The sequence below is a fragment of the Numenius arquata genome, chromosome 12 (genome assembly GCF_964106895.1).
Source record: "Numenius arquata chromosome 12, bNumArq3.hap1.1, whole genome shotgun sequence".
In the NCBI taxonomy this organism is placed as follows: domain Eukaryota; kingdom Metazoa; phylum Chordata; class Aves; order Charadriiformes; family Scolopacidae; genus Numenius; species Numenius arquata.
The window spans coordinates 33,907,870-33,925,199 of record NC_133587.1 but is presented as its reverse complement, the minus strand read 5'-3'; the positions used below and the strand labels follow the sequence as shown (position 1 = coordinate 33,925,199).

Below are 17,330 nucleotides of genomic sequence, written 5' to 3'. Positions count from 1 at the left end.
CTGGAAAACAGGAGATAGGCATTATTGTCTTTGGCCGGTGATGACAGTAATTGGCCCAAGAACCACTTTTGTTAAGGCAATACTAGGAAAAAAAAAAAAAAAAGAACGGCTCCAGCCTTGCTCTTTCTTTCTTGCTTCTTCCTTCTTCCTGCCTTGCAGCAAAATGTAAAGAGACAGACTCAAAACATTTTCCAGAAAATCTGTGCCCAGATCTCCTTGTATTTAGGAGGAAAGGCAATTGCTGCAATCCCTCATTTCCTACTGTCACTCAAAGGCACCAGGTATACTGAACACAAGGACCTGCCCTGGGCTTTTAAGGTGATTGCGCTCGTATGGCTGCAGACAAGAGGCCCCTCTCCAGGACACGTGGCTTCTGACAACTCTCGGCAAACATATCGAACATACTCTTCACCAAAACATTTATTGTATTATATTCTTCTGCTGACATGCACTATCGCATGGAAAAAAAAAAAAAAAAAGTATATTCTCTCCTTGTTACCTGGTCAGTCTGATTTTTAAAGCAGATTCTCAAATATTGCAAGACTTCACACTTTCTTCTCCTGCCCATCTGAGAACTGGGGTCACCGCTGTACCCTGCAGCGCAGGATTTTGACTTACATCAACACAGCTTCAGGTCTTGGAATCCAACATTGTCATCCTGACACCTGTAATCGCTATCTTTACCCTGAAGGCAACTGAAGATACTTTTTCAGACAGCATGTGGGTGATACAATTCTGGTTCTGAGGCTGTGGTACAGAAGCAAGCTAAGTTTGAGGACTTCCAGCCTCATACTGTAAAAATTAAGAACGTCATCACCCAAAATCTTTTAAATCTACAAGTTCAATAAACACAGAGAAAGCATACAAAATGAGAATGAGAGATGGGCAGTTCTGTTGTTCTCCATCTAATGACCTGATAATGTTAAATATATAGTGGAGCATCATTTTAGAAAAAAAAACGCTAAGACCCCTAACCTTTCACCCAGTAATCCAAAAGAAAGACTGCTGATCCCTTGATTAACGCTGACTCTCTTTTTTAAGCAAGTAATGAGGATGCCAAAGATTTGGGTTTTCCATGCAGGAGGCAGATATGCTGACTCCACGTGTGACAATTTGGCTTAAGTTAAACTGGCAATATCAATGAGACTGAAGCGCGTGTTTAAAATGCTTTGCCGAATTGGGACCATACTCCACATAACTTTCTCTTGCAAAAGCTATGTCCAGCTGCTCACTGAATAGTCAAGAAACAATGTGGATATGGAAATTCTTCCATATTTAAAAGCTGTGTTCATACCCAAAAAAATACAGTCCAGCTTCCCTTTTTATAGAGAAGAAAAGAAACCCTGGTGGCTGGGAAAGAATTAATAGTATGAGGCCAAACACTCAAGTGTGGACCACAGCCACCAAACAGCTTTCATAAGATCTTACTGTGGGTGGTTCTACAATGCCAAGGTATCTGGTGACTGCTTTCTAGCTCAGTCAGGAGGATTTATTATTGCATTATTGACATGAAACTTTGACAAAAAGGGCAATATTTAAGTGCATGATTACAGCTGCATGCAACTCTCAAAACAGGTTTCAATAAAAATAATAAAAGATCTCATCAACATTCAAGATATTTTCATATCTAAAACTGGTGTTAGTGAGTAATCAAACAAATTGATTTTCAAGCCATTCAGTTCTGTTCATTTCCCTGCTCCTGCGAGAACCAAAGGAATTACCTTTGCAGATAAAAACAGGCATATACTTCTATCATACACCAAAAAAACCCCAGGAATTGTTTCATTGACACCTGATCATAATGACAGTATTAGAGTAATCACAAGCAACCTTACCCACGCTTGAATTCTAGATCATTTACATAAGATGTAAATTTACTGTGATGATCAAGTTTTGCACACAAGTAACATTATCTGAAGTGAAACAGTTTCAAAACCAAATATCCATTTAATGCATTGTGCTTCACCTCCCATGTTGCATATTTTTGTTGACTATCATTAATGTGCACATGGCATAATTACAACCAAAATTTAAAAACATGGTGTTACAGAAGATCTCAGTTGGGGAGCCACTGAGAGCAGGTATAAACATACTGCAGGAGAGGCTGAGCATCTCAATCCAAGAACCATATACAGTGTGAAATCCAGGAGAAATGTTCCGGGAAGTGCAAAATTACATATTAGTGAAAGGGTGGAAATTTAAGGGTACATCATAGAATGGTTGAGGCTGGAAGGACCTTCTAGAGGACACCTTGTCCAACCCCCTTCTCAACAGGGCCACCTGGAACAGGTTGCCCAGAACCATGTCCAGACAGCTTTTGAGTATCTCCTATGATATAGAGTCCACAACCCCCCTGGGCAACCTGTGCCAGTGCCTCACAGTAAAACAGTTTTTCCCCATATTCAGACAGTGTAGTTATATAAAGTATTTTATTCAGCAGCAAAACTGGATTAAGATGTTTCCATACACATGTCCCTTCCCAATGGATCCATCTTTTCCTCCACCCAAGCTGTTCAGATCTCTGTTCTCAGAAGGGTGCAGGTTTTTTTTACAAAACTGCACTATTTAGCAAATTGCTGAATTGATCCAATTTTGAAAAGAAAAAAAGAAATTTCCTCAAGGGGAAAAAAAAATAATAAAAAAAACACACAAGATTTTCTTTCTCTTCTTGTTTTCTTGTTTCTTTTGGTTTTGTTTTCTTGTTTGTAAACCCAGGCATGTCTGGGTTTACATGACCCACCCGCACACAATAGCAGGGCAGCAGGGACATTGGATAGGACTTTCCAAAGCCAGCTTTATCCCACACCACGTAGCACCCTCTGTAATGCTGTTTCAAGTTGGGCTCCCCAGGGAGTGGTATTTTGTGGGTACTCAAATTAACACCAAAGTCTAAACTGGGCGCAACACTTGCACTGAGCAGAGAAAAGGTGCAGGATATAGCAACCCCCCAACTCTTCCCCTGAATACAGGCCATGCCCAAAGATATGTGCAAGTAACGTGACTCAGCCTCAGCTGGCACGGAACCCAACACGGCTAGGGAGTTAATACAAGCCAAGAAGACGACCCTCTATTTGTTTCTTCTTTTCCACATACAAGTGTGAAAGGAGACACACTTCACTATTTCAGGGATGTTTTATAGCCATACTGCGCATCGTGGTAAATGAGGGAGCCGGGGAGGGGCAGGGTGGGGGCAGGAATCTTTATATAGAACTGAGAGCAGTAATTCAGCCGCTGACAGTCACATGAATGCAGCCCTGCTGAACACAAACAGTATCTCTCTCTCTGGTGTTAGGCTATTAGGCAGATAAGGCTCCACTTTGGATTTGAGAGACTTAAACTGACAAACGATCTCGTTTCTCTTCACCCTGCTGAGCGTGGGACAGGACAGGAGGGGTCTCAGCACTTCCCACCGGCTACAGAACAGGTGTGCTCATAAACATGCAAAGATGATTTCAAGATACAGCTTCTAATCCATGCTTTACGCCTGAACAATTTAAATGGCTTTCATCGTGTAGACAGCATTGCTGGCTCTTTGCAAGTAGTTCCTTTATAATTTTAGGATCTGTAAGCTCTATTTTTGTTTAGTGTGGGTTTCACATGAATTTAAAAAAAAAAAAAAAAAACACAAACGAAAAACCAACCACATTGAATGACGGTATTATTGAGAGAAATGCATTTTTAGGTGGAAAATAAATGTCATGACTTACCCCCAGATCAGATTTCAAGACATTTAAGATGCTCGTTTCTCCATAAATACCTCACACTGCTCGGAGAATATCCTAATCTAGCTCTGAGCAAACACGATAAAGGAGAAGCAAACAGCAATAACCAAAAAAGCAAACATCAAGCAGGATTAGCAGAACACATACACCTCAGCTAGCGTCTCTGCAGTCTTTGAGTTTCAGTAGTTAACAAGTTCCTTACTCCAAGACAAGAATTTGTTTAAATCAACTTAAGAATAAAAGAATCTCAGTTTTCAAGTCGCTGGTCCTGACATGTCTCACGAGCACTCTCTCACATGTGAAAGAAAAGCTACTGCTAAAGGAGGTATCACATGAATTACCTACGCTGTGATCCTGCAGCAAATCTGCTGTTTAAGGGATCTGGTGGAAAGCCAGATGACCAAGGAACAGAAATACATGGGGCAGGATGGGGGACTGACCCTGGCCCGCCATACCAGGGCCAGATGCCTTTGGAGAGAAGCCCCGATGGTCAGAGTTTACAATGAAACAATGGGGAAAAAAAGAGAGAGAGGTGAGGAGAAAGAAAAAATGAAAGCAGAAGGAACATAGGCTGGCTTTCTGCCTATGTGATGGAGAAGGAGAGGTGATACCCACCATGAGTTACCTTTCTCAAAGGACCAGAAACGCTACAAAGCTTTTCTAATCGCTAGTTGCTTCCAGCAAATTGGTAACAACTTCTCTAAATGTGGGGCCTGAATGGGGTCTGTGCCTTTCCACTGGGAGCACATCTTTGCATGTTGCTCCGTATATGTAAAGGCTCTGTCTGAAACGCAAAACATTCTCTCAGTACCAGCAATGACGAGACACAAAGAAAACAAGAAGTAGCTGTTTCTTTCTACCATACACCCTGGCATGTATCCTTAAATATCACAGATTATTTCTGACTATTCACAGACATAGCTTTAAGTGGAAGTAGACCCAGTAGTGCAGTCCTGATGCCAACATAGTTTTTGTCATTTATTTTTAGGTGAACTGGACTTCATTCTGAGTGAAAAACTAAATACAGGAATATATTTTGGCAAAACTTATACTCCTTCCTTATCTAAGCCCCTGGAAATGAAGCTTCAGCTTTTACATTGAGAGACTTCAACCACCCCCTTGACTGCAATTCCTATTGTAATTTTACTGTAATTCCTACTGTACACTCATAGGAGCCCAGCTCCAGCAGGTGTGGCTGCTTTATCATCTTTGCTGGGCTCAGGGGTGGAACGCAGAAACCGATGGGGGGGGTGACCCAGTCCATGACAAGTCATACAGTATTTTCAAAAGGAGCCTGGAGATAAACAGATACCACAGTATTCCAGAAGGATATGGTTACTTAGATGTTCTGTGCTCCCTCTCTTAACCCCAACGTACCCGTGTGAGCAATTTTTGATGAAGAAGTATACGTAATATTTTATTATTACTTAAATAAGACATTTAGGTAGCATCTACCAGCTACCATTTTCAAACTATTACTTTTCACAAGGCCACCACTAGCAAAACAACCCTGTATCTAGGGAGAAGTCAGGGGAGAATTCTTTAGCCATCTGAGAGCAAATCTATGACAGAAGTAAAAAGACTGTGTAAAATTCACATCACGAAGCTGTTCATGTTAAAAAAGCCAACTCTAATAAGAGTTGGCTTCTTTCTTCCCAATTTTAGTCTAACACAGTCCTAGATACTCAATTTGCTCGAGTCCTAAAAAAGTACAGAGGAACAAGTTGGCAGATGAGGCCTGGAGTTATTTCTAGTATATCCTGAAGCAGACTGGCTCATAAAGGAAGTTAAATCTGAAACTACATTTATTATTTACCAAAAGTAACCAATTACAATCATGAACAGCCAAAGTGCATTTGAAGCAATTTGACATTTTGAATGATGTGCAATAGACCTAACACTGCAGGTGGTATTTTCATATCGAAATAGACAGAAAAGCGTCCTGCAGGTCAGCCAAAGCCAGAGCACCACCTAGGAACAGCATTATACAACAAGGGGACTTCAGACCGAAACTCCTTAAGCTTCACAGACGCTGTGGTCTTTGCATGATCTTTGGGACAGAAAAGAGCCCAGCACATTTCTTGAATACTACAAAGAGCTGGTGCGTGAAACAGCCTAGATTCCTCCCAGAAGGACAGAGAGATGAGAAAGAGCACAGACTTCCTATATGTGATGTTCTAAGTGTATACTATGCAGGGAAAACTGCTAGGACTAGGTTACCAGAAGTTACCAAATGTCTCTAAAAGGTCCAGCGGCCAAAGATGACATTTAACATCACTGTCCCTACTTCTGCCTCAAGGCATCCCCCACACAGCTTCTTCACTTTTCCACCAGGTGACCCCAGTTGCCTCGCTCAGCCGCACAGCACCCTTTGTGGAACAAGAAACAGATAGGACACTGACCTTCAAAGCTGAAGAAGAAATATCGGACTTGCCAGGAGCCCTCATCTTCCTCAAAAGTATCATCAGCAGACAATACTGGCCAAGGCATCATTTCTCAAGAAGAAAAACAGTGTTGGGGCTAAGCAAAAGGCAATACCTTAATTCTCCCACTGCAGACAAAGGAACATGTTCTCTCTGCACTTCACTGTGCTCCAGAAGTGGGTGCCTCTGGAGGCCAAAGACACCAGTTTTGTGAAACTTCCAATAAACAAACCAGTTTTCACAGACCTTCTGAAGGTAGCACAGAGGCACAGAGACACTTTCACTGCTCCTACACCCTTCACCTATCACCACCATGCAGACAGCAAATCCAAGTCACCATGACTGGCCACTGAGGCAAAAGCAAAGGCAACAAGAACAAGAGCAGCTATCCTGATGAAACCTTCCAATGAGTTTGCCTTCAAAGTAGGAAGGGGCTTCTCAGTAGCTGCAACTTATGCTGAAAAAGGATTCAAGGTGCATTAAAATGACATATGGAATTACAAATAATAAAAAAATTCAAGAAACTCTAAAGGGGAAGGAAAGAAACAATATTCACAATCTTTTAACTAAATATATACACTCTGAGATATATCTACTGTATCAAACCAAACAGAAAATACACAGCTAAAGCAGGAAGATAATACACTAGCTGCCTTACTGCAACTCACTTTGAGTACAGACCTCACCTCCCTGAAGTATCAGGAAATAGGATGCAGGAAGGATTAATCTTCAGAGGAAGTGTGTGCTTTCTTATTCTTTATCCAAATGATTAAAAGGGACAGTACCTTTATGTAAAAGCCAATCATCAAGCTACATAAAATAAATTTTAAGGGACCTTTTAAAAATGTTATTGTTCTGCCACTTCATGCTTATACAGAAGTCCCCTGAGCTAGAGGTAAATATATGAGTAGTCAATATTTAAGGAAGTATTATCAGAGCGCCTGCATTTGATATCCTCTCAAACTGTAATGTATGCACATCTCACAGTGTTCAATATTGATTTAAAACAAATCACTACTGCAAGTAAATGTCAAGTCATCACTAGTAAACTACTGAAAACATACTAAACCTGAAATTCGCAACTGTTAAAGTGTTTTTTGAAGTTACCAGGAAAATACATATCATAATATCGGACTAAAACATTTATAAAATGCCACTGGAAAAGCAGTCACCTCACTTCTGGTATATTTCTGGTCAACGGTGTATTCAGTGGTTTACCTATTTATCTATATACCCAAACTTCTTACATTCAGTATTTCTTAGAAAGGAGCCTTCTATCAAGTCTACTAGTGGGTAGATTTATTTTTTTTTTTTTTTCAGAAAGCCGTTGAGTCTTCTATGCAAGTCTTTCAATGTTGTTCTAGCCTTACTAATATTTTCTGTCTTGTCTCTAATCTGACTTTGTCCAACTTCCATTCCTAGGAGTTGGACCTTCTCATGTTTTTGACTGCTAACATAAGTAACTTTGCACTATGAGAAAATACTCCTCCTTTCCCAAAACAAGGTTTATCAAATAATCAAAATAAACTCCCCAGCTTTCCCCTGGTTAACAATGTCCATTAGGACTGTCTTAATCTCCAATGTCCACGTCTCTACTCTTGGGTACTCTTAAAGATCTCTTCTGAACTGTTTTGTCAAATTCTCCCCAGTCTGTGGTATGGATACTCATATGACTGAAGTTAGAGTTTGCAAGAGACACAGATAAAACCTTGTGACTTGAATGTGTCAAATGCTTTAGCAGCATAAAATTCATAAACATAAAATGCAAGACACTTCTTTCCATAATCATCAAAAAACAAACAAAAAACCCCATGAAATTTAATTCCTAATAGTTGTTGCTTAACACAAAAAACCAACTTTCTCCATTACAACATGGATCTGATTAAAAGTAGAGCCAATTAGAAGTATTGCCAATCTGTTATTTTCCCTCTTAGAAGTAAAAAATCACTCCCCAGTCCAACAGTATTTTTTAAATTTTTTCCTTGAAAAAGTTAACCCCTCACGTCACAACACTTAGAAAAACTTACACCATCTTCTAAATAATGTACTCATTTTTTTAGACTGAAAAACATGGCAAATGAAACCTGGCTCTTTCAGCAAACTCAGCAGAGGGATCTGCCATCGTCATCATTTAGGAAAGAATAAGGATGTTTCTGCATTCTGCTGTTTCACTAGATAACTGTTGTTTGTTCATCCTCAGGCATCTGTCAAAGAAGTCTAGCATTTGAAACGCAATTTCCATTTTAAGATTCTTTACCAAAGTTGAACTGTTTGGACGTCACCACAATGCCATGATTTCATTTGCTCAGGCACTCATCAAAAATCTTATCCCATTATTTGAATAACATTTCTTTCAACAAGGATGAGAGGCATGGCATGCAAAATTCTAGATTTTGCTCATTCTCCTTGCAATTATAACAATGAAAAATAAAAGTTAATATGTCTAAGGGTCTCCCCTCAAAAAGAAAAAAAAAAAGGTGAAGTTTCATTATTTGCTATGACCTTGAGGCATGTAGCTGTATGAAACATTATGAGAATATGGATTTTGGAAGGAAACTTTCTGTATAATTTCAGTATTATCCCATAATGAGATACTAGATTCCCAAAGACCAATTTGGTCTATTTTCTCATTAAATGGTAATAGATGCAACAGCCCTGTGATCATCCAGCTAATACTGCGTAAGTTTATTCGGAGGGGCCACACAGAGAGGACAGTCCAGGCCTGCTTTCTGTGAAGAGATTGTTGCTAGGGTCTCTCTATTTTGTGTTTATGGACACATGGACATCCACACACTAGGAAAAAGACTGTCAGCACACTTCATTTGGGTCTCTAAGCCAACCAAAAGTCTCTAAAGTTTTGCTAGTCTAGGCAGACTTTCAGCCACCAGCCAACCAGCGACGGCTCCATCACTTACACTTCAGTGTTTGTCACAGAGTTCGTTAAGAAACATTTTCCTGGCCTCTGAACAGCTCCTACCAGGCCAGACTCACAAGACCTTTTTTTGGTATTTTAATCTTACATACAGATCAAGTGAAGATTTGAATGAAGAAACTGCAGATGTCGTGGTTAGTGTGGAGGTAAGATTTCTGGATCCAGAGAGCAACAGGACCAAACCCAGGTCCTAATACCCATTTTTACTTCCATATAAAAAGACAACATTTGAAGAATTCCTTCTTCCTCTCAACTGCCACCATTCTGCAGACCCAGTCGTACACATAAAAGCGAACACCACCTCAAGCATCCTAAAAGATGGACTATTAATGGTCCAGTTCAGTCTTTGGAAATCAAACAGTCCCTTCAGAAGTCATAGGAAACACTTCCTTCCCTTCCAAGTTATCAGGATATTTTGTAAGAATTCCCTCTTTCTCTAGTCATCTAACTATTTAACATGATACTCTTAAAAAAAGGTCATTGAGACAAGACATCATGTACTTTTCAATGTTAACATCGTCTGTAAAATGATGTGACAATTATCCACACCCCGGCACTCAACGCTGCTCTAAGCACCGCAGGTTACATGTCAAACAGACTACGCGACCGAACGCCACGAGCCAGGAGCCACTCCATTCTTAGAAAAGGGACTACAAGAAGCCTTCGTCCACCCCCGAGAGCCACTCAGAGGCTGCTCTGGTGGGACTCCACAAGGCTTTATGGCAGATGACAACTCTTCTGCGTCCAGAGGCTCCAGCCAAAACCATGGCCATGGTCTTCCCAGCATCTGTCTCAAGCTGAGCTGCTTTCAGTATTCCTATTCCTGTATTTGCTTTTTTATTGCAGGAGATCACAATTTCCCCAATATGTCTTAAAATTATACTTAGAGATAAACAGTACTGGCTAGCAATTGGAAAGGTTATTGAAAAAAAAAAATTGATTGATTTACACAGGCCTAAAATGAGCAATTCCCTGATGGGTTCCACCAAGTGGAGTAAAACAAAACCAGTTCCAGTTTTTTAGTGTATGTTTACCCTAGTAATAGAAAGAAAGACTAGAAATAGAATCATAGAATGGTTTGGGTTGGAAGGGACCTTAAAGACCATCTAGTTCTGACCCCCCTGCCATGGGCAGGGACACCTCCCACCAGACCAGGTTGCTCAAAGCCCCATCCAGCCTGGCCTTGAACACTTCCAGGGATGGGGCAGCCACAGCTTCTCTGGGCAACCTGTTCCAGTGCCTCACCACCCTCACAGTAAAAAATTTCTCCCTAATATCTAATCCAAATTTCACCTCTTTCAGTTTAAAACCATTACCCCTTGTCCCATTGCTAAATAACCCTGCAGAGAGAAATCAAGTTTTGGAAATGCCCCCCACACCACCATGGTCAAGGAGAGAATCAGGGGCTGTTGCTAATGAGCAGAAAAGGCTCTTAACAACCCAGGGAAAGCCTGCTGCATCCGGACCCCGCGGCTGGGCAGCTGACTGCAAGGAGGTTCTCAAGAAGAAAGGGAAAAAAAAAGGAGGCGGGGGAGGAGAGAAGGCAGAATGGGATCATGAGGAGTTTGGCAAAAATGAAGCTCACCCACCAGGAAGGTAGGGGAATATACATGCATAATTTTACACGGATTAAGAGTTTGTGTCAAATCTGTGATGTGCTGTGGTGAATTCTTATACTGCAGTGAGTCATCTTGTCTGACAGTTGCCGGGGAATTAAAGCAGTTATTTTTAAAAAATTATACGTCCTGCTTGACGCGTTATACAAATAGCCTCTTAAAAAATTAAAATGCAGTCAATGCATTTTTAAGTACAGAAGAGCTATGGTACATTTAGGATTCTCTGTACCACACCACAAACATCCATTCTGAGCTATGAAAACCTAAAGGAGTCTATTGATGTCCCTTCAGAGAAACATTGATCTTTCTGCTGCTCCCAATCCAAATTCCGCATCAAAAATTAGTTTATTATATCTGCCTTTTATACAGCGTGAAAATATTTTTCCCTGAGAAAAACTAAACACAAAGGAAAGAGGTGTGCTAAATCTGAGTTCCTTCGGCACCAAGGGATATTTGGTTTGCTACAATAAAGACTATTCGAATCAAAACAACCGCATTCCCCTCATAATGGAAACACAACGGCAGGTCAATACCCTCGTAGAGAAAAGCAGATGTTGACTCACACCCATGGATGCACGTCGCGCTGGTGGCTTGGCCAGGGGAGGCAGCGCTGGCTCCTGCACCAGAATCACCCAGACCTACCCTGAAGCTGCAAAGGGCACCTCCTCCGGATGCCTGTTCTCGTTACAAATACATTGCTTGCTCCCTGTTTTGCCTATAAAACTGACACCCCATCGGCAATTTTCACACGTCCTTGGGAGAAGTTTTTCGAGTGTGTCTGTTGTGTAATACAGCAAAGATCATCTGAATGATCTATTAAGTGTAACCCCTGGGCAACAATGCTGCTCAACATCAGCTGGCAATAAATGTATATTTACAGCATGCCTTCGGGACAGCTATTCTGGGAACATCCTGGAGATTTGCATAGTCTGTTTTACAAGGCATTACAATGTACTTCAACCGAATGAGTGGCAGAGAATCCTTCCGACTCAACACCACCCATTAAAAGCCCTTAAGTCCAAATAGCACAGTAAAGTGAAGTAGGCAGATTATTTAAAAAAAAACAAAAAAACTTAAAATTCCAGTACCTTAAAATGCAAATGGTTACTAACTTGTGAGTGAATTTAAACTGTTTTGAAAATAATCACATTACTGTCCCTCTCCAACTTGAGCACCATCCAAGAAACAAAACAAGCTGATGAGAGGAGCTTCACCTTACAAAGCAAGAAAAGTTCCTCTTGCCAGCGCTCTTGATTTTATCATAATTCCCATGGTATTTGGTATATTTTCTTAAAGCCTTAGATCTTGTAGGTAACTTAAATGAAAATTTCAGCTTTATGTATTTTGAGTAAATTAGTCCTCTCTTTGCCAGAAAAAGAACTGAAAACATGAGCCAACTGTACCCTAACGGCTCAAAAAACAAGATGCAAATGTGAGTATTGAATTCCTTAGTTCATTTCTCACCTGAACTCAGAAAATATTAACACTTTGCCATTGCACAGGTGATAGTGCTCTGCTTAGCAAGTGGGTATCTCTCAAGGAGTGAATTAAAAACATGACTTTGCGTCCCAAATCACAGAGGTGTGGTATTTATTGAAATTTTCACACTTTGAAACCTCTCCACAGGTGAAGAGTCAGCTGGCAAACGTTATGGAGAAACAGCAACTCGAGGAGATAACTACAGTTCTCTGGCCCCAACCCAGTGACTACCTGCAGCCAACAAAACATAGAACTTATACCTAATAAAATAATAAACCTGGTCAAACGATAACCCAATCAACCCAAACAATATTACCAAATATAATTGAGCCAGTCAATACAGTGAAAGCTGAGGACCAAATTAATTAGCTCAGTGTGTGTCCAGTGCCTTTGGGAATAAGCAACCACTCATTAAAGATCTGCTGACACTTTTTTCAAAGTACTCTTTGAAGAAAAGTTCAGACTTTCAAAAAAAAGAAAACCCCAGAAAACTGCAATGCCTTGTATGTTTAAAATGGAAGAGGACTAGAAGTATGGTATGGAATATAGAAGAATAGTTTCTGAACAGGATGGTTTTCACATTTTCCATGTGGCGTCTGTGGTTCTTTAAGTGTTTCTGCTATGTTATCTGACACTGGGATAAAATACTGGAAGCATTACAGAGCATCTTTTCCCAATTAATTCTGGTTCAGGAAGTAATTGGAAGGGCAATATAACCTTGTATACCCTTAAATTGCGGGGAAAATGAGAAAATTATTTGGGGGGCTTTTTTTTTTTTATTCTTTTTTGTTTTTAAGAATGGAAGGGTTGTAGAACTACATTTTTTATAATAAGACAGCACATTTCAGGACTCCTAGTTTTATTAAATCAGTTCTTCACTTAACAACCCCCAAGCTACTCTAAAAAACAAGATGATTCATCTATTTCCACCCAGTACAATTTTATACATCGTTAGAAAACTAAAGCCTCGTAAAATCCTAAGCAGCCCTAAAGAACAACTACTGCAGAGTGACATGTTGATTGCATCAGCCTAGAAGGGCTACAGTTTTGAGCAATGCAAGCTTTAGTACACGCAGTGGAAACTACCACAGAGCGTCAAAGAACACATATGTAACATGCCAGCATCAGGCACATTCACTCAAAACAAATGTCTTTGGAATATCTGGTGGGATAAGGAAGATTCCACAACTTTTAATACTCATAAAATTTAAAACTGCTGCCGTACCTCTGTGTTCTGAGAAACACAGAAGCGTTTTTCTCCCTCCCAACATGAAGTGAAAACACTGTCAAGAGGTGTGCTATTGATGTCTTCAGCTGAACAGTACTTTACATGCCACCACATCAACATGAACATCATTCTCAGCACTCACCGGGCCACCTCCATCGCCCACTCCCTGTGTGGGGCAGCCACCAGCACACAGGCGCTGAGGACACTGCTAGGCACTTCTCACTGACTGATCTTCACCTTCTAAATCATAATAATGAAACTAACGAAATCTAAAATGGTTATCCGAATTTGCATCCATAGTACCTTTTAAATAGCTATGTTTAAAACAAAAAAGCCCATCCAGACCACAACAAAGGGAAGGTAGAAGGCATGTGGCTTGCCCTCAATAATCAAAGGGTGAGGATTGCCACAGAGACGATCTTAGCAGAACACCAAGTAAACACCAAGTTCCCGATGAACTGCTCTTCCCTCTCAACCAACGAGCAGATTGGGAAAAAAAAAAAAAGGCACTTTGCCCTATCATCTGAAAAACCATGTGCTACCAGTGCAGCAGCCACTTCCTGAGGTTCTCTTGCCACCACCCCTGCCACCGGCCAGGCTATGCCTACTGCACGGCTGAGCGAAGAACTCGGGATTTGGCTACAAGGGGAGGGAAAAAACACCACGGCCAAATTTAAATGTATGATGACTACCAGCAAAGACTGTAATTACAAGATCTGCAGAGTGCCTGCTGTGCTAGTGACACAGCTCTCTGGTCACAGGGACACCAGCTATTTCATGTCAGGCTTTCAGATGCACTGCGTGGGTAGGACCTGCGCTATCACACAAGACACTTCCAAGAGCTAGGAAGGAGACAGCTTTAGCTCACAGCCAAGACACTATCTTACAATAATTCTGCCGGTGGCTCCTCTCTTTTCCACAAAGCAGCAGCTTTCTTTAGGAAGCTGTTCCCAAAGCTGCACTGTCCGTAGCAGATTTTGGCACCGGAGAACTGGGTTGCTTGGGTACCAGCTGCAGCTGTGAGACCCACAGCATTCAGCAGCGCCAGAACTTCAAAACTCACGCTCACAAACAACACAACAAACCAACGCAGGCATCCAGCATTTGAAAAACATTTTTCCTAGCAAGTCTGACTCAGGAAAGCACTTTACAAAGGGGCACAATATACAGGAGTCGCTCAGCTCCCAGTGTTATCAATGAGACCCCAATGCATGTTTAAGCATGTGGTTGTCTATTTCCTTCAACAGTTTCCTGCTTCACAAAGGCAGCAGAGACACCCTAACACGTCATGAGCTTAACACGTGTTAAACCCTCAAGTCTTGTGAATATTTATGTACATGCATAAGCATATCACAGTGACTTTACTCCACTGAAGCCAGGGGATTGGCTCATAATGGTCAAATTAAGCACATATGGTGGGTGCTGCACATTCAGGGCGTAAAGATGCACAAAGTTGCCTTGAAAACCATTTAACTCAGAGTTAGCATGGCCAGAGTATGACCAGTCTTCTACAGCACAACAAAACTGTACAACATACTGATCCCACTATCTGTGGGGATTAGTTTTGGGAACGGGCCAGGAGTTGCAACACAGGTGCCTAAAGGTAGGAGCTTTAAGCAGTGAATGATTTCATTTTCTCAGGCACTGAGCACTGTCATATACTTGACTAAGAGCACATCAAGAGCAGCTTGGGGAAACACGGTGAGACCGGGATGCTGACCCTTTCTCCACCCGCTTCCCAACTCCAACCAATCGTCATTTAGGCTGCTACAGTCAGAAAACACAAGCCATCCCATCTACTGGGTGTAACGTCAGTAGCAGAGAAGGAAAGAGATCGTCAGTGGATTAAATTCATTCCAGCTCTAGCTGCGGGGAAGTTACAGCAGTGCAGATACAGATGTCCAATTGCAAACCACGTCCCACATCCTCAGAGCCTTCTTGGATTATGCTTACAGCAACAGAAACTGTACCGTAAAACTGTATTACAACTTTAGCACACTGAATTAGCATATTTCTTAGTGAAGGTCTATGCCAGTTTGATTTTGGTCTCCTGCAATCATTTACTAACAGCTGTTTTAATTAGTGTCTCCTTGGTGTGTAGACAATGATGCGATACACACCGAGAAGCATTTTCTGCATAAAGCGAGAACGTGACGTTTACGGTGATACAAAGAGTCCTTCCTCCCACCCTCACTACCACCGACCAGGGCCAATCCCCGGGCAGTGCATCACAAAAAGGCAATATTGTATTTAACTCCCCTGATTTCAGGTTTTCAGGGCACGCTCGGGGCGGGGGAGGCACAGATCTGAGAGCCACAAGCAATGCCGGTAGCTCATTCTCCTCTTCACCCTCAAAGCGTTAAAAGGAAAATACAATGTCAACATCAGCTCCTCCCTGCTGATGAAACTGGCTTGAGCGCATTTTACTTTCTGGCTTGGAGCCCTTACAAACCGTTACAGAAAGACAGAAAGACAGACAGACAGCTCAATATACCGACCACTTCCAATAACTAATTTGGGACAAGCTGGGTGATTTGCCCCTTCCGTTAAGTGCTGTAGCCCCCCGGTGGTGAATGAAACCAGATATATAGGGGGCTTTATTAAAAAAAAAACAAAACAAAACACAAAACGGGGGGCAGCTAATGGCAGATGTGCATTTCAGGGAAGAGCCTACCCTGGCACCAGGATATAGAAATACTCCCTGCTCTTCCTCTGGGAGGAAGAGATTATATTTGCCACACTGAAGCCGTCTCCAAGGCTGGTGGCACTCTGGGCGCTCAGTCCCCGATCCCGACAGGCTGTCACCGCCGCCTGCCCCTCGCTGCTCCACCGGAGCGGGGACACACGGGAGCGGGGAGCCGGAGCCGGGCTGGGGAGGGCGGGCTGGGGCTGCCGCTCAGCCTCCCGGCCGCGGCGAGATGCGGGAACCGGAGCAGCATCAAGATCAACCACGCCAAGAAAACCACCACGAGCTTTCAATTATACGTTAAAGATATACAGATAGATATCCCGCAATTAAAAATAAAATAAAATAATAATAATAATAAAAAATTCGTTTTCTCTAAGCGACCTCTCTAGTATTGTCCAAAACGACCCCATCACGGGGTATTTTCTGGCAACCGACACCACGCGTTGCGCGGACCCCGCGGCGAGTCCCCCGGCAGGGCGAGCGCGGGGTGCTGCTGCTGCGGGCAGGTACGCGGCCCGTTTCCGCGGGGCTGCGACCCCCCGGCAGGGCAGGACCCCCTCCGAGCAGCCCAGCCCGGCGGATTTTTCCAACCCCCCCAGCCCCACATGGCGCAAGGCAGAGGCGGCCAGCCCTTGCCGCCAGAGCCCCCCGCCCGCGCCGCAGACCGGAGGGGGGAATTCACAGGTAGAACAAAACATCCGCGCCGGTATCCTCCGCCAGCGGGGAAGGGGCGTGGGGGGGACCGTCAGGGGAGCCCCGGTAGCCACGGTGGCCGGGGAGGGCAGAAGGGCCGCGGGGAAGGTGTGTGTGTGCGTGTGTGTGAGGGGGGAAGCGGGCCGGGGGCCGCCGCGCCAACCGCCGCCCGCCCCGACCGCCGCCCGCGCCAGGGCCGGGCCCGCCCCGCCGCCCCCTTTACCTTCGGAGAGCTCCAGCTCCAGCTCGGCCAGCCGGGCCCGCACCTCCAGCGGCAGGGACACGCTCTCCAGGCTGCGGTCCGCCATGCTCGCGCGGCGGGGACGGGCTCTCCCCTCCTCTGGCTGCCCCGCTCTCCCCCTTTGTCCGCGGCTGAACGGGGAGAGGGAAGGCGGCGGGGCCGCGGCGGCTGGCTGAGTCCTCCCCGCGGTCTCAGCCGGGCATGCAGGGGGGGAAGGCGGGCGGGGGGACGGGGCGCGGAGGGAGGGAATGCGGAGGTTTCTCCTCTCCTCCCCTCTCCTCCTCCTCCTCCTTCGCCGCCTCCTTCA

At 43.3% G+C, this 17,330-nt stretch overlaps 1 protein-coding gene across 2 annotated transcripts in view; it reads right to left on the bottom strand.

Moving 5' to 3' along the window:
• DIP2C (disco interacting protein 2 homolog C) overlaps positions 1-17,090 on the bottom strand; it is a 323,592-nt gene extending 306,502 nt beyond the window's left edge. For both annotated transcript variants that reach the window (XM_074157701.1, XM_074157702.1), the window contains exon 1: positions 17,006-17,090. In XM_074157701.1, the coding sequence (XP_074013802.1) occupies positions 17,006-17,090 (85 nt within the window). The remainder of the gene's footprint in view (positions 1-17,005) is intronic.
• Between the last annotated feature and the right edge of the window lie 240 nt (positions 17,091-17,330).